The 24,193-nt window shown below is 40.7% G+C and overlaps 1 protein-coding gene across 5 annotated transcripts in view; it reads right to left on the reverse strand.

Moving 5' to 3' along the window:
* Nucleotides 1-23,919, reverse strand: part of rnf157 (ring finger protein 157) — a 45,613-nt gene extending 21,694 nt beyond the window's left edge. For all 5 annotated transcript variants that reach the window (XM_066704794.1, XM_066704796.1, XM_066704793.1 and 2 more), the window contains exons 1-6: nt 23,375-23,919; nt 16,161-16,279; nt 4,098-4,186; nt 3,427-3,576; nt 786-903; nt 72-138 (exon numbers count right to left, since the gene is read on the reverse strand). In XM_066704794.1, coding sequence (XP_066560891.1) covers nt 72-138; nt 786-903; nt 3,427-3,576; nt 4,098-4,186; nt 16,161-16,279; nt 23,375-23,462 — 631 coding nt within the window. In that variant the 5' untranslated portion in view covers nt 23,463-23,919. The remainder of the gene's footprint in view (nt 1-71; nt 139-785; nt 904-3,426; nt 3,577-4,097; nt 4,187-16,160; nt 16,280-23,374) is intronic.
* Between the last annotated feature and the right edge of the window lie 274 nt (nt 23,920-24,193).

The following is a 24,193-nucleotide window of genomic DNA, read 5'->3' on the forward strand; positions in this document are numbered from 1 at the left end:
ATCATTGTTTCTGCCTGCCTTATTTTACTCATGGATCAATATGAAACAGTGAGCAAGAGGTGCCATCCTACCCTCTCCCTCGTCCACTACGGCCTGCACAACCATGGGGTAGGTGTCCCTATCCATATCGAACAGCAACTGCAAGGAGACAGAGAAAAATCATTAAGAGCTTCATAAAACCACAGAGCGCTCCATAGTTAAAAGATTGTAGGATATACTGATTGGTCCTGACACATAATTTACCGACTTAGCTATTGAGTCTGCATTTCATTCCACCTAAGCTCCTAACTGAATTCTTGATTTGTGTGAATAGACTAATTAAGGCTTACAGCAATGTGTAGCCTACACACAGAGCTTTCACTTAATTTCCTTGAAATGTATTTGCAAGAGCATCTAACATGTGCATGATTAAAATAAAAAGGAGATAATAACCCCTTAAAGAGGAAATTGAAATATAATCTGTTTTAAAGTATTGCACAATACCCAAGCTCTGAAAGCAGGGATTAAGATCCTACCTAAGAAGCATTCTGTGCTATTGCAAAGTCTATGGGACTGACAATGTCTGTATCTCACTCTCTAAACCTGCAATCTCTCATAGATATACGATTCTCTCTCTCTCTCTACCAAGTTCCTTTGTAATGCCAACCCTTATGACTGCTAATGTCAATGATTGGCTCTACAATGGTGACTGTGTATAGACAACATGAAATACATGAACAGCAAATCCAGCAGCTGTTTTTTTCCTGGGTCCCCCTTTCCCCTCCAATCCCTCTATCCCTGGGTACCTCTTCATCATTCCACTCAGACAGGTTGATGGAATGGGAGGGCAGGCAGAACTGCTGGCAGACGCCTCTCTTGAAATGCACCGTCTCAGACTGCAGGGAGTTGTCCTGGGGGATGTACCTGCAGAAACACCAAGAGCCCTGTCAGTACTGCTTCTGGAGGCCTCTACACTGACCCAGAAAACACACTTTCCACCAGAGGACAGAGGAAAAAGTCATGCTCTAAACAGGATGAGAGTGGTTTTAGAAATTTAAATGAAATTGGACACAAGGGTGAGGAGATGCATCTCTATCTCTCTCTCACACACACACAAAGACATTCACACACTCCCAAACTGTTAATTTTCACAGCTACGCCAACGACACAATTATATATGTCAGAAACACAAACAATACCAGAGCTATACAAACACTACTCTGTTGTCTGTCTAAGTTTAAACCCTGGATAGCAAAAAATGTCCTCATGCTAAACTCTAATTAGTCTTGATTCTAGGGGACAAAAATCTAAATGTTCATCTTGGACTGAATAATGACCACTTTAACTTTACCCTTAAGGAGATGACGTGGAACCTCCAAGATAGAAACATTGCAAAATTAAGGCAATTTCTTTCATTACATGACACTGAGAAATTGATACAGGTGTTTGTTACATCTAGATTGGTATTACTGTAATGCCTTTCTCTCAAGTAGCACAAATAGATCTATATTCAAAAAGCTTTTGATAAGGTTCCACACCAAAGACTGATCCTCAAATTGGAAGCTGTAGGCATTCAGGGTAATGTAAGTAGAACTGAATGAACTGGTTGATGTATAGGATACAGAGGGTGTCGATTAGAGGAGTCGCTTCTAACTGGAGTGAGGTTGTTAGTGGAGTTCCACAGGGATCAGTACTAGGGCCTTTGCTTTTTCTAATCTATATGAATGATCTGAACTCAGGGATAGTTAGCAAACTTGTCAAATTTGCAGATGATACTAAAATAGGTGGCTCAGCAGATACAATCTTGGCAGCACAGGTTATTCAAAGGGACTTGGATAATATTCAGTTGTGGGCCGACACCTGGCAGATGAAATTCAATGTGGACAAGTGCAAAGTATTACATGCAATTAACAAAAATGTCCACTATAATTACACTATGGGAGTAATAGTAGTAGAACTAGATGAAGTAATGCATGAGAAAGACCTAGGAGTCTATGTGGACTCCTCACTTTCTCCATCCAAACAAAGTGGGGAAGCAATAAAAAAGGCAAACAGGACGTTAGGGTATATTGTCAAAAGTGTAGAATTTAAAACAAGGGCAGTAATGTTCAGACTGTACAATGCACTAGTTAGAGCTCATCTGGATACTGTGGACAGTTCTGGGCTCCACACTTCAAGAAAGATATCGCTGCTCTAGAGGCAGTTCAGAGGAGAGCAACCAGACTTCTTCCAGGTCTGAAGGGAATGTCCTACTGAGAGACTGAGGAACTGAACCTTTTCACCCTGGAACAGAGGAGACTACGTGGGGACTTGATTCAAGTGCTCAAAATCATGAAAGGCATCGATCACATCAAACCAGAGGAGCTTTTTAGCAGGCACGCACGCACCCGGGGACACAAATTGAAATTGGGCTTCAAGGCATTCAAGATGGAAAACAGGAGACACTTCTTCACACAGAGAGTCGTCACAATCTGGAACAAACTCCCCAGTGATGTGGTTGAAGCGACAATTTGGGTACAGTCAAAAATAGACAGGACAGTATCATTGGATCACTTAGTTATTAATGGACACCAAACAAGCATGATGGGTCGAATGGTCTCCTCTCATTTGTAAACTTTCTTATGTCCTTCTTCTTATGTTCTAGTTCTGCACTTCAATTAATTCAAAATGCTGCTGCAAGGATCTTAACCAAAACAAAGAAACATCAAAATATCACTCTGGTATTAGCTTCTATTCACTGGGTTCCAGTGTCCTACAGGATAGATTTCAAAGTCCTCCTAGCCATTAGCATTTCAAGGACTCAAGGGACTGGCACCATTCTATTTAAAACATCATCTTATCAAATACACTTCAGGTTGGCCATTGCGATCCCAGGAAGCCAGTTATCTGGTGATCCCAAAAATACAAAAGAAAACCACAAATGGCAGAGCATTTATTTATAGGGCCCTGAAACTGTGGAATGCTTTTCCAGCCTATGTAAAAGATGCCCCTTCTGTGGCTACCCAGCAGAGAGATATACTAAATTGAAATTGATTGATACAATATTGATTGATTTTATTTGACGTTGCTATCTTGCTGTTTATTTTGTTGATGATGATGATGGTGATATAATTTAAAAGAAAAATCCCTAATAAGAAGAATATAAATAATAATAATAAAATACTGATGTGTAAAATGTACAGTATGTATTCCTACGGCCAAGAAATATATGCCGTTAATGCTTACTGAACCCCACGTGCATCTTGAAATTAATAAAAAATTAAAATGACACAGATATAAAAGATCAAAGTTGCACATTTGTCCTGCTATACGGATACACTGTTGACAGCTAACATTTCAAAAGGTGTCACTAGACAGGTGGGTACCTTTCTTAATCATAGTTTTGAGGGAAAAATAAAGCATGTTTTGTAGCAGAGCCCACAGAAAGCTGGGACTGGGACAACTTACATGGGAACTCCATTGTGGAACTCCTCCGTGGCCTGGTAGTAGATCGTGATAGCAACCTGGGTGTCAGCGTCAAAGGTGAACTCCACATTGTAGCAGGCCCTGCTCTTTCCACCCACTTCCTCCCTGGGCGTCTTCACCTCCTCACCACACCTGTGCACACACACATACACACTTCTTAAATCCTCCATGACAGTTGAGGATGACCCATTTTTCTATGTCACTTGCCAATATTCCAAGAGTCTTTACCTCAGGAGGTCTAGGAATGTCCTCAAAACCATTTATTATGTCAGTTGATAATATCCTACACTGTATCAAACCAGATCAAAGCCTAGGGTAATGCTTATATCCTTTTACTGCAACTTCTCCCATGACCCCTCCCTGTAGCACATACTTAGGACTTAACTGTATTATTGTCTGCACTTGTTAGCTCATTGTACATGGATATATGATTATTATATTTTGTACTACTGCCCTTTGTAATGTTTTGAAATAACAATGATAGTGAAAGCCTAAGTGGGCATATTGAACATAATGTTAAGTGGCGTGACATGCAGTTTGTACAAACAATAGAGCAAAGTGGCATAAAAAATTAATGACATGCCTTAAGCAAAAACATGATTCAATATCTTTAGGCTGCCATTCCTTATTATGCCACCAATGGGGAAACTTACCGGACTAGTCTAAGGGTGTCCTTGCGAATGTTAATCAGGCTCCGTAAGGTCTTCACTGGCTCCTGAGGCGGGGGGGCAGCATAGGGGAACTATAGAGGTAACAAAATCAACAAAAATTACCAGATTGCTCAGTTTAGACTTTTTTTGGTTTTGGAAAGTGCTGCGTCGAATTTACGAGCATGTGTGTAAAATGTATTACTCACTTTTGTACTTCCTGCTACATTATCGCAATTGCTTTCATATGCAGGCCACAAAGCACCAAGTCCTCTAAAAATAAATAAATAAATAAATCCCATGTGATTGCACTGCACGATCTTGTTAGGGGGGTTTGAAGCAAGTCATCAATAAGCGGAGAGCTCGATCATTCTTTTACAGGCTGGGATATTGCCTTTTGAAGTTGGCATAATGGGAAATTGTTTTGATCCTTTCATGCAAATACATTTGACAGGCATGCATTATCCCAGTGAGGCTTGGAAACGAAAGCATAAATCTTAAGTTGTTCATTTAAACCTGTCAGCTCTCCAGTGCATCCGAGCCCTTATCAAAAGTGCAATTTGTTTCCCACATGCTGAAAACAAGTAGCCCTGTCACTGAGGGGTTAAGACTCCTGCAGATTCAATATTTTTTAAGCAAGTGCCAGGCTTGGGTTTAAACAACTTCTTCCCTTTTTGTAGTAATGTGACAAAGTGTTCCAGAAAAATTCATCTCTACTCTATTCTGACTGAGTTAATTGATGTACATAAAAGACAGAAACATGCACACAGCCAGAGTATGACAGCTGTGCGCTTTCCTCAGTACAGTTCAGCGATTCCACATGCAAACCACCAAAAAGCCAGGCTAAAAATACTCCTATCAAGCACCCTGGGGAAGTTTTGAGTACCTACAGAGGAGTTTTGCAGCAGCTATGGAAATCTAACAAAATCAAACCTCAGATCACCACACTTTCACAGGATCTGTCGGTTCTGTGATACTGTTGCCGTTCTGGAAGTAATTTATCTGTAACAGTGTATCTGTCTTGTCATTTCTGTTGTAGGCATCAGGAATCTGTACGAGGGCTCTGCTTGCTTTTGGTATGGCACTTAACATGTTGTTTAATTTCAATGTTCGGCATAGTTATTATTAATTTCTAAACTTTTCTCCAAAACATTTCAGGTTAGTCAGTCTGTTAGGTGGTCCAGCGGTTATGATCAAGGATTTGTTACCAGGTTGCCTTAAGATGAAGGCCTTTGTTCTGCCTGACTTGCATGTTAACTAAAATCTTAAGGTACGTAACTGCAGCAGAGCTTTTTACAGCCTAGTCCTTCTTCAGCATCCTGCCATCTGTTTTGAATAAAAGTATCGGCTAAATGAGACATTATTAGGATGCCTACATAATGTAAAAATCTCAAGAAATATCTTGGATTTCAAGCTGAAGTCGTGTGGTCCGTTGCATAGAACTTCAATAAAGCCGTCATAAATTTCTTGAGTTTAAAGGCATTGCAACAAACTACAACAACATGTTAACGTGTTAAACATGCTTAGTTAAGTTGAAAGCTGCTAGATGTAATACATTATTCAACACTTAAGGAGTTTTATGTATCTGGCCCCTGTTCTCTATGTAATTAAGGTTGCGCTTAATTTTTGGATTCAGGTTTCCTACATAATGAACCATTCCTTCCTGTACTGAAGTGGGCAATCAACAACTGTACCATTTAGCTCATGAAACCCCACACTCATTTTAGTATACACTTCAGAGACATTTAGGAACTTCTACCACCCTATGCCTCAAATGGGGGCAGTTCAAAGTTTAAAATCACCACATTCTTACGGGAAACCTTTTCCAGATGCACTTATAAACAAGCACCCACAACAAACTCATATGCAGTCAATAACTTTCACAGGGTTTAATTACAGCTGAAATAGGTCAACATTGTCAACAGCACAGGCAAAAGACTGAATGTAGGACTGTCTTCTGTACCAGGGATAAGGGGATAATGGGAAATATTAATACATATATCTAACCATGTTATTATATAAATTAGCATTGCTCTACAACAAATAATTTTCCATTTCTTTATAAAAGATTATTTTCATCTTCTTGAGCTTTTCTGAATGTTTGTAAAATAATTGAAAGTTGTCCTGTAACATATGTTTAGTTTTTTTTTTTTTTTTTTGGGGGGGGGGGCATTTTCTTGATTGTCAAAACACCTCTTCTTTAGCTGTAGGCCTCAACACATTAATTGTGTTGATAGTTCTAATGCAGAGGATGTGGGCTGGCAAATAAGTTTGCGGTTTGTTGATTGCGCTCAGCCTGGGGCCAGATGTTTTTAGAGCTACTGTGTGGTGCTGTTCATTGAAAAGCACAGTGTCAGTGTTACTGGTACTATTTAATAGCTCCATCATTAAAATAAATATATAAAAACACAAGAAAGGGATTTTAACAAGTATGTCTAGTACAAATAATTACACAGCCAAATGTAGGATTATCATCGTTACAATTATCAGAAGAAGAAGAAGAATGTGTTTTCCTCTATATAAGCAGGCATGTCTCACCCATGCAGAACAAATATATAGTAGAAATGTGTGATCCTTATGTTTCATATACCGAAATAGGCCCTATTGTATAAATGGGATATATTTTAAATACATAGTTAGTCTGTAAGGCATATATTTAATTTAATGTTTAAAACATTGTAGAAATTAACCTCGTCATCTGCCATTGAATACAATTTAGTTATGGAGGTATTAGATATATACAGGTATAGATCTGTGAAATTGAAATGTCAAACATGGCTGGTGCGTATTTCACCCAAAGCTCATCAAGCTGACCAGAACAGGTTAAGAACATAAGAAATGAGAGGAGGCCATTTGACCCATTGTGCTTGTTTGGTGTCCATTAGTATCGAAATGATCCAAGGATCCTATCTTGTCTATTTTTAAATGTTCCCAAATTTTCAGCTTCAACCACATCGCTGGGGAGTCTTTTCGAGATTGTGACAACTCTCTGTGTGAAGAAGTGTCTCCTGTTTTGTCTTGAGGGTTAAGTAGCAATTTATCTCCCAATAGAGAGTAAAGCAGCCTATAGCCAGCATACATACCTGTCCACTACAAGTGTTCAGGATCAGGGAAAATTTTAGGTGCAATTACCTGAATGGTCATTCTCTTATCACAAAGATATAAGGTAGATAGATAAATATATATATAAAACGTATAATAATAAATCTGTAGAAGATGAAAGACAAGCTGGTCAGGCAGTTATCCCAAAAAGTACACTACAATAAGGGAGACTCCTGCTAATAAAGGACTGATAGAAGATGTGAACATACTGTGTTACTATGTGGTGAAGAGCTGGATGGTGTCACCCCACCTCTGAAATAGCCACAGTGCCCTCCTTCTTGCTACCTCAGGGATTATCATGTGCCTGTAAATCTGGGAAACCACACAGGCAAGAGAGACAGGCCTGGGCAACATGACGTCAAAGAGAGGCTGCCCTGACATCTGTGTCCTGCCCACAGCCTGTCTGACAGCTTGCAGGGCCGAGATGTGTTGTATTGATAAGCGGATGTTGAAATCCACAGTATTACAGAGCCAGCCTGCTTACAGAGCTACTAAGCTGATAAGGGCCTCTGACCAACACAAACACAGAAATACCCCAGTCATCTCCTCACACTGAAAGACATGTGCTCACAGCACTCCCTAGCACACTCCATTCCAGCATCACCTGTGGTTTGTATGTAGGGGCACATCATATCAAGGTCAGAAAAAGAGAACACAGTCTGTACCCAGGCTAAGCTTTTCATAATCAAGTGGAAAATTTAAATGTATTGCAAAGGGCAAAGGAGTAAGAAATGTAAAAGCCTTGTTGAACAAGACCTGAAGTCTCCAAAGAGACAATTAAAATGAGTGGGGGTTATTACAGAAGAGGCTAACCTAGTATCTATAATTCCTTGAGCGAGGGATATATCCATGTCAAAGGTTCCTAACTACCCAAGTTTCAGATAAGCCAGTGAAGCTTGTGGAGAAACATAAAGCATCCATTAGGAGAGACACTATATTGAAATTCCCGGGTTGTTTGGCAAATCGTTCAATAACTTTTAATGAGAAGTGTGGGTGGGAATGATACTCCAACCACATTATGTGTATTGTTAAAATAAGGAAGAATTCCAGGGATGGAAGGAGAGGGGCAAATTACAGCGATAACTGTAGATTAAAATAATTTGTATACAAATTATTTGCAACAGAAAATAATTCCAAAATCCACTTCAGTCCATAATGTTTGGTGCTACATTGCTTTAAATAGAATACTATCTACCTTCATCCCCCCCACCCCCTCCTTCAGCAATTAAATTATTTCTCCATTCTTTTCACATCCAAAGCTCTTTTTCTAACTCCCTTTTGACCCAATCACGTGGATCAAAGCTTGTTCCAGGTAGACAGAACTGGAACATCCGAGACAGCATAATACAATTACTGGAAGGCAGATGTAAGAAAGAGCACTTCAAAGTGCAGTAAAATGTGCTGGGTGTGCCAAATGGGCATTTTCAAATATCGATAAATTGGATTTGTCTAATGTTAACTCTCTCTGCCCTTTCAGGGAGGGAAGCAGCATTTTGGGATTTCATGCTTTGAGTGCAATACACAAGAAATTGGCACCTGCGCATGTCACTCTGAACAGGTGCCTTCCCACTTCATGTTCCATAAAATGTGACATCAGCGCAGGTTCGTCTTATTTTGCCATTTCATCCCGTTAACGTGAGCTCTTGGTGTCTTGTGCATTATTGTGCATTAAGAGTCTTAATAGCGGTTGGTTGGCATCATGGCTGTGTCATTCACCACCATATTATTACTGTGTGTCTCTATATGCGTGTTCTTTAAGTTATTACTGATAGCTAATACGATTTCTGTTCCACCGCGCTCCGAGCTCCAGCTGCACTTTCGGGTTCAGTTTCGGAACACAAATAGGACATTTAAAAATAAATAGCCGTGTCTATATAGTGCCTTATATATTCCGACTGTGTGCTGTGCTGGATTTTTGTCCATAGGGCTTCTCCCTTCACAGCAGGAGCGCTAGCAGCGGCTCAGTAAAATCTGAGGCCCGGCTGCCCGGCCTAAAGCCTCAGTGTGTCGTAAGAGATCTCGCCCGTGTGAGGGGGCTCTTCCACTGTCTTGCGCCCGCACTACTACCCATGGCTGCGGCTGTAGGAGATCTCGCTCTCTCAGCTCGCTGAGAAAGAGCTCTGCTATGCCTCCTTGTCCATGTGTGTGGGCCTCAGTTTTAGATCCCGCTGCGGCTGGTGGTCTACTACACTCTGCCCCCTCGGACACCAGACCCCGGACCCCGAGTCACCTGGTGTCCCTGGCACACACGGTGTGGTTAAGCCTATGGGCCTATGCGGCGCTTGTATCCTACACTCTGGTGTGTGTATACACAGTGTTCTGTCCAGCAACAAGCAAGTTTGTGTGCGGTTGTGTGTTGCAGTGCACCAGTGTCCGCTAACATTGCCCAGTGGAGATGCACTTACAGCGGCCAGTCACGCTAGGCGTTCCACTTGTCGCAGCGGCGTTTCAGTTGTTGCGTGTCCCGGGGCACAATCTCAGGCTCATGCGTGTATGCACTCGGCAATGAGCTCCTCTCACCCCCGCCACTGTACCACTTGCGGCCAACGCATCTTGCCCGCCTGGAGAGGGGAGGTCCTCTGCCCCTTGTGTGTGGGCACCAACAACGGGCGCGATGTGGCCGCGACTTCCAGTTCCGGTACGGTGCAACTGGGGTCCCGCCCCCCAACCGGTCACCCGCTCTGGCAAGTGACGGTAGGGGTTCTGAGGTCCTGGATCTCCGCCTCCTCCTGAGCCCGTCCTCATCCAGACATGCTGCCGCTCAGTCAGCCATGCTCCCCGCACCTGCTGCCACCGCACCTGCCACCTGTCTCAACCACCCCTCCTCCTCCATCAAGTATTGACATCCCTCCAGCTCCTGCGGAACAGGACCGGGATTTCTTGGCAGTGATCCATAGGGCAGTGCAGTCTCTCCAGCTCCCATGGCCCTCTGATCCTGCCCAGCCATTCTCCATGTTAGAAAGGGGTGAGCGCTCGCGGTGGCCAGCATGGGCCCTCCCATTATTGCCTGACCTCCTGGAAGAGCTCAGGTCCAAATGGAACCACCTCTCAACAGCTCCCGCCCTACCAAGGACAGGGGAAGCTTATGCCAGGACCCAGGGCATGGCAGAAGCGGGCTTGGTGGACTTCTTGTGGGTTAACTCCACCATAGCCACGCTTGTCTCCTTACCCCCGCTGTCAGCGGAGGCACGCAACCTGTCTTGGCCCAACAGACAATGTTGCGCCACGGAGGCGCCCGCTGGCCCTGTATGTGGCTCAGCTCGCCTAGCTGTGCTAGTAGAGCCGCCGGCCTTGCTATGGTAAGTGGAGGGTGTAAGAGCTGACCTACAGTGAGGGAAAAAAGTATTTGATCCCCTGCTGATTTTGTACGTTTGCCCACTGACAAAGAAATGATCAGTCTATAATTTTAATGGTAGGTGTATTTTAACAGTGAGAGACAGAATAACAGCAAAAAAATCCAGAAAAACGCATTTCAAAAAAGTTATGAATTGATTTGCATGTTAATGAGGGAAATAAGTATTTGACCCCTTTGACTTAAGTTCTTGGTGGCAAAACCCTTGTTGGCAATCACAGAGGTCAGACGTTTCTTGTAGTTGGCCACCAGGTTTGCACACATCTCAGGAGGGATTTTGTCCCACTCCTCTTTGCAGATCCTCTCCAAGTCATTAAGGTTTCGAGGCTGACGTTTGGCAAATGGAACCTTCAGCTCCCTCCACAGATTTTCTATGGGATTAAGGTCTGGAGACTGGCTAGGCCACTCCAGGACCTTAATGTGCTTCTTTTTGAGCCACTCCTTTGTTGCCTTGGCTGTGTGTTTTGGGTCATTGTCATGCTAGAATACCCATCCACGACCCATTTTCAATGCCCTGGGTGAGGGAAGGAGGTTCTCACCCAAGATGTGACGGTACATGGCCCCGTCCATCGTCCCTTTGATTCGGTGCAGTTGTCCTGTCCTGTCCTGTCCTGTCCTGAAAAACACCCCCAAAGCATAATGTTTCCACCTCCATGTTTGATGGTGGGGATGGTGTTCTTGGGGTCATTCCTCCTCCTCCAAACACGGCGAGTTGAGTTGATGCCAAAGAGCTCGATTTTGGACTCATCTGACCACAACACTTTCACCCAGTTCTCCTCTGAATCACTCAGATGTTGGCAAACTTCAGACGGGCCTGTACATGTGCTTTCTTGAGCAGGGGGACCTTGCAGGCGCTGCAGGATTTCAGTCCTTCACTGCATAGTGTGTTACCAATTGTTTTCTTGGTGACTATGGTCCCAGCTGCCTTGAGATCATTAACAAGATCCTCCCGTGTAGTTCTGGGCCGATTCCTCACCGTTCTCATGATCATTGAAACTACACGAGGTGAGATCTTGCATGGAGCCCCAGACCGAGGGAGACTGACAGTTATTTTGTGTTTCTTCCATTTGTGAATAATCGCACCAACTGTTGTCACCTTCTCACCAAGCTGCTTGGCGATGGTCTTGTAGCCCATTCCATCCTTGTGTAGGTCTACAATCTTGTCCCTGACATCCTTGGACAGCTCTTTGGTCTTGGCCATGGTGGAGAGTTTGGAATCTGATTGATTGATTGCTTCTGTGGACAGGTGTCTTTTATACAGGTAACGAGCTGAGATTAGGAGCACTCCCTTTAAGAGAGTGCTCCTAATCTCAGCTCGTTACCTGTATAAAAGACACCTGGGAGCCAGAAATCTTGCTGATTGATAGGGGATCAAATACTTATTTCCCTCATTAACATGTAAATCAACTGATAACTTTTTTGAAATGCGTTTTTCTGGATTTTTTTGTTGTTATTCTGTCTCTCACTGTTAAAATACACCTACCATTAAAATTATAGACTGATCATTTCTATGTCAGTGGGCAAACGTACAAAATCAGCAGGGGATCAAATACTTTTTTCCCCTCACTGTATGTAGCCCTGCTTTATATATGCTGATTACAGACAGTTTCCAGTACAGCGCGACTATGGTCCTCGCTCCTGGACGGCTCGCGTGGCCCTGAAAAATGTTTACTATGAAAGTGCGCAGAAACCCCTCCCCCTTGGTTAGTGCTTCCTTTTTCAGGTAACCGAGGTTGCATTTGCAACCCATCGATTTTCTTCACCAGGGAAATAATTATTCTGTCATCCAACACAGTTGTTTTCCGTGGTCTTCCGGGCCTTTTGGTGTTCCTGAGTTCACCAGTGTGTTCTTTCTTTTTCAGAATGTACCAAACAATTGATTTGGCCACACCTAATGTTTTTGCTATTTCTCTGATTGGTTTGTTTTGATTTCTAATCCAAAACTGAAGGCAAAACGCCCCAAGAACAAGCAGGAACTAAAGACAGCTGCAGTGCAGGCCTGGCAGAGCATCACCAGGGAAGAAACCCAGCATCTGGTGATGTCTATGGGTTCCAGACTTCAGGCAGTCATTGACTGCAAAGGATTTGCAACCAAGTATTGAAACTCACAATTTAATTCATTAATGATTATGTTAGTTTGTCCAATTACTTTTGAGCCCCTAAAATTGGGGGGAACACATAAAAATGTGTGGTGCCGTAAAGAGCCAAAATGATGACAACTGTCTCACTGTCCAAGTATTTATGGACCTAACTGTATATTATTTTAAATTTTAAAACAATTAGGGGAAGTGACCCAATTAAGCCCACAAGTTTTACATGTTTTCTTATAAATATGTGAATTTCTTCCCAATGAAGTGGGTATTAAATCAAAGATGAATCTCTCATCTAAACACTTGTGGTAGATTTTGTCATAAATTGACGAAATTAGAATAAATATGTCCGGAGTGGACTTATAAGGTACATATGTACCCTTTAAGCCCACGTGTCCCAAAGAAGCCCACAAGAGTTTTAACAGTAAATACTTCAAATTGTATTGATTAAGCACTTGTTTTATTTTATAGATTATTAAATTCAGACCTTAAATAACCAACCTAACCAATTTAAAATTGTATTTTTATATTATCTGAGACTAATTTCCATCACATGAAATTGTTGCATTTGTAGAGACGGTTTGCTCTGCTAGTGTGCTAGTTGTTGGGATTCGGACCGGGGCTGTTGGGTCTGTGAAAGTCTGTACAGGTGCTTCAGAAAAAGGAGCATGATTTGTGGACACTTGTCTGTCCATGCGGAATACAGGGAATATTCCAGTGCTCTCAAAGCCACCAATGATGTTTTCTGGCTTGAGAGCAGCAGAAAGCATCAAATTTCGCAGGGAATTTCTCCTTTCAAGTTTTGTCCCTGCTAACACTGGAATGGCAGTGCAGTTCTTCCTCCATTACCTTTTGACTAGGGATGCATCGATCGATCGGCCACCAATCGGTATTGGGATGGTATGGAAAAAAATTATTATATCGGCTATAGGCTGATTGCTTTAAAATGGGAGATATGTCTGTCTAATGGTGCAGCTTTTATCGCATCCAACTAAGCATCCGATGTGTTCTATTCTAGTCGTGTAGGGTGTAATTAGTAGAACGTGATTTATTTAAATGTCTATGTGGTTTTGCCTATGTAGGTAAGACGAGGAGGCAATTAAAACAAAATAAAAAGAATTAGTGAACATTGTAGTGATATTAGGACGGACCCTTTCTTTAATTCTTTAATTTGTCTTTAATTGTTTTGTGAATGTTTTTCAAACTTATTTTGTATTTTATTAGTTAAATCGTTTTTTTTCAATTCTTTTTTTATTTTATTTTTATTTTTTAAATTTTCTTTGGGGTCATACTCTCTGATTGTTTGATTTATGATAATTATTGGATATTTAAATTCTTAGTTTAACCATACGCTTTTTCTATACGTGTCCTTTTGTAATTCTTCATCCAATTTATCACAGCTGCTGTATTTGGGTAATGTGTGTTTTTTTTGTTCGATATAATGCATTAGGTTGTACTCCTCACTTTTTTTAAACCACTCTGTGCTGCAAATGTTTAAATTTACATTTCCTGGTAAGTTAACACTGCTGTGTTTCAGAATGCTAGTCATATATATAAATTACCAATAGTTATACAAATCATACTTTATAACTTAAATTACAAATGGCTTAAAAAAAAAAAAAAAAAACGTTGTGCAACTTCCTGTTACTGGGAAAGACTGCAAATTACTGGTACAAATTAAATTCAGGAACTGAGAACAAAAAACAAAACACTCCTCTACAATTCTCTAGGTCTGGAAGTCTCATTACCTTAGGATTGCTCACAATAAGTCAAGCTTACTCATCTTGTAAATGATGGGAGACAAAGTCAGGATATGAGAACCTGCTGTAACTCCTAGCTACTGTTGCTCCACTCCAACTCTGAGTCAACAAGATGGTCTACTACTTTCAGTACTCAACAACATATATTTTTGTTATTGTTGTTGTTTTAATTATTGGACCACATGAGCACATTACTTAGACCAATGCAAGTCTTTCAGAGCTTAACTTGAAATTTCTGAATAATTGCTTGTAATAAGAAGCTACTGAATGCATCTCCAGTCCAAAGCATGAAAGGAAAATACACTACCGGTCAAAAGCTTTAGAACACCTACATTTTTCCAGTTCTAATTGAAATGTACTCAGTTTAATGTCTCAATGTACTCTGAAATTAAATCATAGAATAAATAAACATTTGGAGATTTAAAAAAAAAATCATGGAATACTTTTGTTTAACAAAATTTAGCCCCTTAAACTGACAAACACCAAATCCATGTGTGTCTTTTTAATCTCATGTGTCCTCTTCACTGTTGTTTGCCAAGTGTTTGGTATCCCATGAAAGCTGAGACTCTCTGATTTCTAATGATGTGAAGCATTCTCTGATGTGACAATTTAGTTTAAGTGGTAATTTGTTTTTTATACCCCCCTGCATTTACGCTTCACCCTATTTGTATAGTTTGTATACCTTAATTAATTTAAGTACCTTCAATTTAAAAAATGTATACAAAATTCAGTACTGACAACTTAAAATAACTGCAAGCTTCAAATACTTAAAAAATATACGTGTGACAACTTGACGAATTTTTATTAAGTATTTTCAACTAGATTTTTTTTTTCCAACATATACAAACTTAATTACTATTTTCATTGGTTTGCTTGACCATAACCCTTCTAGGTTATAGTTAGGAGGCACACACATACACCAAGATAGACTGAATGTGTGATTTTTTTATTTCTCACATGCACTTACACTACCTTTTAGAACAGGCAGCACATAGAACTGCCAAACTCAGTATAAAACAGAGGGGCTATTCTCAGCACAAACACTTACAGTCACAGTGGAACACAAACACAAGCGTAGATATAACACAATGGGAGACAGACAGGTAAACCACACAACAGTGATACAAAGGAATAAACTTATAACGGTCAATAAACTGGACTGACCAATTTTAAGTCCTTAAGTCTATCTCCCAGCATCCCCTGCAGGAGCACCTGCATATTAATGACCCTGGGCAGCTCTGGCTTTCTATGACCGCCACATTATAATTACGTCTATAATAACTGAATTTAAATTATACATTTTTACTCAACTTCTACAACACATTAAAGTGTTCATTTCTTAAAAGTTTGACTTTTATTAGTTTGTTTTAGTTAAATAATTAAGTAAGCATTAATTAGGCAGCAACTGAAGAACAGCTGCAAGAGTTTGTCATTTACTTTTCAACAAATCTTCATGGATTCAACGTTCATGAACGTAGTGGATTCTGGGTATCAAAACTAACTAATTTAGCTGTGCAAACCAAAATAAATTAATTAAACATTACTTATTTAGAATCATTATTAATTTTACTAGCTTTTCTAGTTTTATTCAAACGTAAATATTTTAAGTAATTCTTAATTATTTTTTTTCAGTGTATGAACAATTACCATAATATATATAAACAGTCAACAGCATATGCAAGAAATAACAGTCATCTAAAAAATGTATTTGATGACAATTGATATTGTTTAATGGTGTGCTGCATTTTCACGGGTCAGAACATACCGCCACAGGTCTGTTGCCCAGGAAGTTAAGGTCTGTGTTCTCTCCAAACAGATAGCCCTCTGGGTGAGTAGAATCAAACTTCTCTCCTCCCATGATGAAGTGGCTGGCAAAGTAGCTGCCTGTGAAAGAGACAGTAGTCGGGTTAGCAAGGGCAGCTGAAATCCAGCCTGCAAAACCTGTTGAGGGTTTCAGGTTGGATTTACCCAACCTACAATATGAGGTCTTACATCCTGGATTGTAAAAGCAGAGTGCAGACAAGATGTTAGGTCACAGTCAAAGGCAAAGGGAGCGGGAGCATAGAGGAAATCAAAATAATACAAGTACTAGTTACACAAGGCAAGAAATATTATAAAACGTTGTAAAGTGCTATCTTACAGGAGATTAAAGGACTAAATTACAAGTACTGTCTGAAAAGATGTGTTTTGAGTATGTGCTGGACGGAGGTCAAGGACTCTGCGGTTTTGACTTCAGTGGGAAGGTCGTTCCACCACTCAGGGGCCAGGGATGAGAAGGAGCGGCTCTGGAGGAAGGGGAGTGGAGACTCTTCCATACTCTTCTCTTCCCATCATTCTGGTACAAAGTTGATCTTTATCTCATCTGTCCATAGGATGTTGTTCTAGAAATATACAGGGTTCTTTAGATGTTTTTTGGCAAACTCTAATCTGGTCTTCCTGTTTTTAGGGCTTACCAATGGTTTACATCTTGTGGTAACCCCTCTGTATTTACTCTGGTGGTCTTCTCTTGATTGTTGACTTTGATACAGATACGCCTACCTACTGGAGGGTGTTCTTGATCTGGCCAACTGTTGTGAAGGGGGTTTTCTTCACCAGGGAAATAATTATTCTGTCATCCAACACAGTTGTTTTCCGTGGTCTTCCGGGCCTTTTGGTGTTCCTGAGCTCACCAGTGTATTCTTTCTTTTTCAGAATGTACCAAACAGTTGATTTGACCACACCTAATGTTTTTGCTATCTCTCTGATTGGTTTGTTTTGATTTCTAATGCAAAACTGAAGGCAAAACACCCCAAGAACAAGCAGGAACTAAAGACAGCTGCAGTACAGGCCTGGCAGAGCATCACCAGGGAAGAAACCCAGCATCTGGTGATGTCTATGGGCTCCAGACTTCAGGCAGTCATTGACTGCAAAGGATTTGCAACCAAGTATTGAAACTTACAATTTAATTAATTAATGATTATGTTAGTTTGTCCAATTACTTTTGAGCCCCTAAAATTGGGGGGAACACATATAAAAATGGGTGTAATTCCTACACCACTCACCCAATTTGGATGTAACCCTCAAATTAATGATGAAAGTCTACACTTCTAGCAGATCTTGATTTTTTTCATTTCAAATCCATTGTGGTGGCATACAGAGCCAAAATGATGACAATTGTGCCACTGTCCAAATATTTATGGTAGTCAACACACACCTTAAAGACAGAGGGAGTGGTATTAATTATCACTAACCCCTTTAAATTCTTATTAGTATTTAAAGAACAAAGGGTTGCATGGCCTGATCTGCAGCTGGACTGCTGCGTCCCATTCAAGAGCTCAGATTCTCATGACTAAGAATGAGAATGTGGCTGATATCTGAAGCAGGTGCTTTGAGCAGTCCCATTTCAGAAGGCACCATCACATTTTAAACCCAATTCTACTGTGCACACAGAGACAGACAGACAGACAGACAGGAGTTTCAGGGGGAGGGGTGGAAACTACCACAAGAGAGTGATGTCACACCACCTCCTCACGTGGACAACCAGAAGTAACCAAATGAGACGACTTCAGACTTTGGGATCTTTATAATTCTTAATCATTAACAGTTGAGCTTCAGATTATGATCAAGCAATCAAATGACACATACAGGAATTATTCATAAGGAAATCTGTTTTGAGTGGCTAGCGCAAATACAGTATTGTTTGTTCATAAAATATTACTTAGTAGACCTTTAAAAAAGTTTTTGGGATTTCCGATTGATTTCCTTTTTATTTTGCGAATGTTGTTAGAACTGGTAAATAAAAATGTATCTGGAGATTCCCATGTGTTCCACTGATCAAAACAAGACAAATACTTTTAAAAAGTAGTTTGGAAATGGCAATCCCTTTGTTTAAGACAGGGGCAATATAAAAACTTGAAGTGGCTTGACTGGAGTTAATGCCTCACTGCCAAGGTGAAAATAGGAAGATAAATAAGAAAACTAAAGAGGCCCTACCCCAATGACAACACAAGAGGATTTATATATATATATATATATATATATATATATATATATATATAGGCTGGGTGTTTGACTTGATAGGCCAATCAAAGCTCCAATCTTAAAATGGTCTCTCCTTCTCTACCTTTGAAAATATAAATTAAGTTAGTGGGTTATATAAATCCAGCTTTAAGAATGACTTTATGCCCGATGTCTTATCTTTCCTGTTATAAAAATTAATGTGCCTTACACTTTATCTATAAGTAATGCAACTATTAGTACAGGTTAAGGAGGGTGGCTCAATATGATATAGGCTATAGAGTTATTGAAGTTCTAGAGAACAGCTTTAAATAAATGTATGAATAATCATTTATGCTATAAAGAACTAGAAATAAGTAGTGCACAGAAGTTCCGAAATTACTTCAGCCACAACAATTACATTATTATTATTGAAGTTGAAGGAAATCTGAACAAAGATATTGTAATCTAAACCGTTGTTGCCTCAGAGCTAGAGGGCTCAAAGGACATGCATCATGAGGTACTCTTATGATGTTATCAGATTCAATCATTTCAGAATTCAGAGGCATTTTATATTATATTGAAAGCTATTCACTGCTAATGGGGTTTTATGCAACTGGGCCTTAGATCTCCTGTACAGAAAACTCGTATGTATACGTTTTCATACAGCCTTTTTGTAATATGTTTAGAATACAACAGAAGCTAAACAATACATTATAAATGTGCAAGTTTTCCATATGGGCTTGATCATCCATTTCCAAAACATTCAGTATTCTCTACACAGGTAACGCCGACATACATAATAAATGCCTGTCTGCCCCAAGCTGTTGTCTTCCCTTGACCCGAATAACTCAGTGCTGCAGCGCTGGAGGAGGTCTGTCACTGTGCAGGTCGGCTCAGTCTGTAATCACACTAATGGGGGCTACAGTACCACCGCAGGCTTAGGTAGTTCATGAGAGTTCAGTTCAGAGGCAGAGGAATCAACCTTAGTGGCTCCCACCCACAGTCAATAGCTTCCCCCCCCAACTCAAATTCATCCAGCCCTTTCACAGGTCATGCCTTTCAATAGGAACTTGCTACATTTCAACTGACATCATCACCCACCCATTATTTTTCAATAAGCACTTCATCTGGTACAGGAGCGAGGTGAGCTGTAGCCTAACTCATTGGACACAGAGTGCAAGGCAGGGTACACCCGGGGTAGGTCATGAGTCCATTGCAGGGCAGCACACACACCCCCGTCACCCAACGATTGATATTAAAGACAGCTGAAATTAAGTCATTGTAATATTATTACTAGTATCACAGGCAGGTTTTCTAGTCTTTTCCAATAGCAAGTGACTGCCAGGACTGACCCTTACAAACCCATGTCCCTGACTTCACTGTGGGATACCTTGGAGCATCTGCTTAGAACAGGGAAAGAAAAATTAACGCAAGGGCTTATTAAATTAAATCCCATTTTTACACACCTTTCCGGAATAAATTGCTGTAAAATGAATAATGCACGGTCTGCAGGGCACCAAGATCTTCTATAGCAAACAGTCGTCACTTTCCCTGGCCCTGGTACAGTCACCATGCAGTTTGTTTAGTAAATCACCAATTTCTAAATAATTAAAATCAGTAATGCAAGTAAATTGTTCAATGAAGGGAAATCTGTTTTCTAAGGGGGCAAACAAAAGGATGATCAAAATACCTATTTCACTGATGAGAACGAAACATGATAATAGACTGTCAACATTATTTCATGGGTATGTATACATCCATAGTGGTACCAAGGCATTAGTCATGAACAAACACTGTTGGCATAAACAAATTCCACTTCCTTATGGCAGCAAAGCAAAACAATGCTTCACCACTAGCTTTCCCTTCCCTGAGGTTTTTAGCACAAGGCCAGTCTGGTTCACTAAAGGAGGGCCTTCCCTACCTATGAGACTTCACAAGTTAACGAAGCTTCCTTGAGAAGCACATGAAATGAGACAGCTTTTCAATGACTGCCATCTGGCCCATCAGTCTCAGTCATTCGTTAATGGATTAGAGATCAAAAAAAATAAAAATAAAAAATAAAAACGCCCAAGCAATCCTGAGCAAGTCAGTATCTGCAATCTTGCGAGGCCTTTTGGTCACAGTTCTTCTCTCTACAGCGGAAAAGTCGCCCTTTCCTCCCACTCTGTTTCTGGGGGTTGTTCATTCATGACATTCCTATTGCTGAGGCTGAATGAAATACCCAGATATCTTCTGTGTGGCTGTCATACACTCTGCTTGCATCCAAGTGTGGAAAGTATCAGATTTCTTGCTCAATGGTTTCAGACAGGCTAGATAGAGAGTGCTATCTTATCTGAAGTTCCCACAGAAGTTTGAATTCTAAATCAGTACATTGGATATGAAGTGGGGGGGCTGTATAAATTTAGCCAACTGCTAGTTATTCTACTCAGCACATATTTGTTTAAATCTCAATGTATGTATGCATATATAAAAGGGTAACCCCATTCCCTGGATTCACTAACAACCAAGCTATTTTTATAGGAATTCCTATTCCTATGCGGTTAAAGAAAAAACTTTATCAAATTCAGCCAAAACAAAGTAGACAGGGAACAATGTTCATATAAATTCAGCTATCTTGTTTTCAAAATAGACTATTAAATCCATTAAAAACGAAATCAATTAATATTTCTAGCACATACATAGGTTATAAAACTTTGGATCATGACAGCAAATCACAAGATTCCACATGTATTGTGTTTTGTTGAAGAACTAAGAATAAACCAGGGGTGATGTTTATTCAATAAATGACCCGTTACATACAGTGAATCACAAATACACTTGAGCTTTATAACCCTGGGTCACATTATGAAGCATTTCTACCTGTTACTGCAGTATAGGTCACTGTCAGTTTACAAGAGACACCTATAGCTTTTCAGCCTGCTTGTTCTTCCAACGTTCATCTTAGCTGTGCCTGTAAGCCTCCCAGTTTTGTCTGGAAATGTGGTTGGAATGCTTTTGTATAAATCAAGTAGTTTCACTTATGCTCAGGTTGTGTCTTGCTGCTTACCACTCAAGTAGAAGCACACAAGCATGTTCTGCACTTAAGAGTTGAAAGTATTTATAGAGCAACTATACAAACATGAGAGGCACTGAAAATGGAGGATTCATATTTATTGTACTGGAGAATATCAGAGATGAAACCACACTTGAAAATACGAGAAAACAAATGCTCAGACAGGGTTTAACATATATCTAAGGGAAAAGTCTTTGATAAAGTCAAAGCCTACACACCTATACATTTTACAAGGTGGATGGTTCAGGTTTATGTATATATTAATTCAGCCACAGAACATAAGGATCTCCTCTGCAATAAAAGCTGAAATAAGTACACGAAGAAATTGTATGGGCTAACATGCTCAAGTCGTGTGACTGATTTAGTCTTCAAGGAAAGCAGAGTTTTCTCAGAGACTGGGTGCCCAAAAGCTATGGAATATAAATAGCATGGCAATAGATAAGAATACAAAATACATTTTAAAAAGCCTTCTGTTCCCGATATCTACTAAATCTCTGCAGAAATGTGATATGCACCCAATTTGGACTTAGGTTAGAGAGAATATATGAACTATATTAAGTATTGAATCTATATTGGCTCTTTGAAATGCATCTGAAATGTACTGCATAACAATCTTCCTCTAGTGAATTAATCTGGAAGTCTCACAAGAACATAAGTGCTTCTAAATGGCATTAGTCACGACCCACCTTCGTGCCGGAAAATGACATTTAGTCCAATGAAGAGTGACAGTGCTGTTCGGAACGAATGCAACTTGTCATCTGCTCTGAAAACATTGCGGATTTCAAAAACAACTTAAATCGACAATCGGGTTAGGTCTGGTTTTAAAACGTGCATCATTAACCCTGAACAAACAAGGTAGGGTATACGTTGAGTCAGTTCATTTTACCACGGAAATATAGACGGTTGTAGGTACCAGGTGCTTCTAAAAGCACCACTGAATAGGCAAATTACAACAGAAAGAATGCATGTTGAATCCGGATTTAAAAACTGGGCTACAGGAAGCATATGGGAATGTCTTTGTAAGGATTTGGATTTTTGTGCTCGTCGCATCAATCCTACCACCCAGAAGGAACGGATAATATATGTATGTCAAGTTAAATCTGGACTAGACTTTCATTCAAGAACTGTGTGGTACCATGTAGTAACCGTACTAAACAGTGCTTAGTTCAGAATGACTGACCTATCTTTTCTTTCACCTTATAATGAATGGCATAATTAAACTCTATGCCGGTGAATCGTGAATGGCATCTGTGCTTGCTCAAGAAGGATGCCGTTTTCTGCCTTTGACATAAGGAATGACGTGCAGCGAGCCAGCAAGAGCGAAGTTGTTCCGAAAATACAATCCACGGCGTTACATTGTTGCGAGTCTAGAGGTTACATTTCTCTCAGCACTGGATTGGTCGGGCACTAATGGGCTAATGCAAAAGCAAGACATTAGGTTTAAACTGCATTTTTCTTCCCTTTATCTTAATTATGATGATGTTTAATAACACTAAGAATAAAATTGTTACACAACCGCACAATTCCTCTTATTTTTACCGGGCTGACGAGACTCAGCACTGTATCGAGGCCATACCGTAATGATTGTAATAAACAGGAGATCAATCTGTGTCGATAAGGTGATGCTCTGATGCAGTATTTCAGTAAGCGGTAACACGGGGAGATAAGTGTTAGGATCCTTATAATACATACGCTTTAAAAGTACAATTACAACGTTAAAAGGAAACTGACCTGTTCAAGCGGCAAATGTATAATTTTCTCACTGACCGTGACTAGTCCATAAATCCGACCCCGAGCCCCTCCCCCCCAACACACATATAAAAGGGGGTGATGATTTGATTTAAACGACTAGAATTCAAATACTAGCTAAAGCCTTCATTGTGAAAGCAAGCGCTGTTACAAAGTATCCCTGAGCTCCCTCGGCTTTGAGCTCATCGTCCAGGACTTACCCGATTTCGGTGGGTATCTGTAGACAGAATTAGAAGGGATGTCGACTTCTTCCACTCCTGCATTTTGCCGACTCGTTAAAGCTCCCATTTCCAGGCCAAATGTCCACACAGTCACGAATGTAACCCCCACGTACTATTGCTCCGTTGTCTGAAACATCCCCTCAGGCATCCTCTTATCGCCGGTCCGTTTGTCTGTGTGTTTCTCCGCTGGGGCTGCTGTGCGGTGTTTCTGGTTAATATTTACCCCGAGCCCCGCCGGGCCGCTGTCGGTTTTATCTCGCTGAATTGGGTCGCAATACGGGCGCTGAAAAACTGTACCTGCAATGGCTTACTGCCGCGCACACAACTGTGTCCTTTAAGCGCTTTTTTATATCCCAGTGCGGTGTGAAGGAGGCCTTTGTTGGGGGAAACCAAACCGCTAGGTTGTAACAGCGAGCAGAGCCTCCACCATCCCGCAGTCCCTCTCCCCTCCGCAGCTGGGATTACTGTGCCAGGATCGCTCGGTGCTCTGTTCCCAGCCTTACTCTGTCAAAGGACAGCTCTAATGGCTACCTGTGACGTCAGCCATCACACGGCCGAAGGGAGACTGGCTCCGGGTTTGCGCAGTATAATCCAGCTCCGCGTTTGCACTGTTTTGCTGCACTGCAGGATCGCATTCATCCGGGAATGGCGCTGGGGAAACTGCTGGCGCTCCATGTTTTAGTTGTCAACGTGTGTGTGTATGCTATATGCACACACTGTATGATGCAAAGTTAATTATATGTATATATTTGTATACATCACAGTTTCTGCTGTGTATGATGTCTGTATCTGTCCATA

This window comes from Amia ocellicauda, chromosome 5 (assembly GCF_036373705.1).
Source record: "Amia ocellicauda isolate fAmiCal2 chromosome 5, fAmiCal2.hap1, whole genome shotgun sequence".
Taxonomy (NCBI): domain Eukaryota; kingdom Metazoa; phylum Chordata; class Actinopteri; order Amiiformes; family Amiidae; genus Amia; species Amia ocellicauda.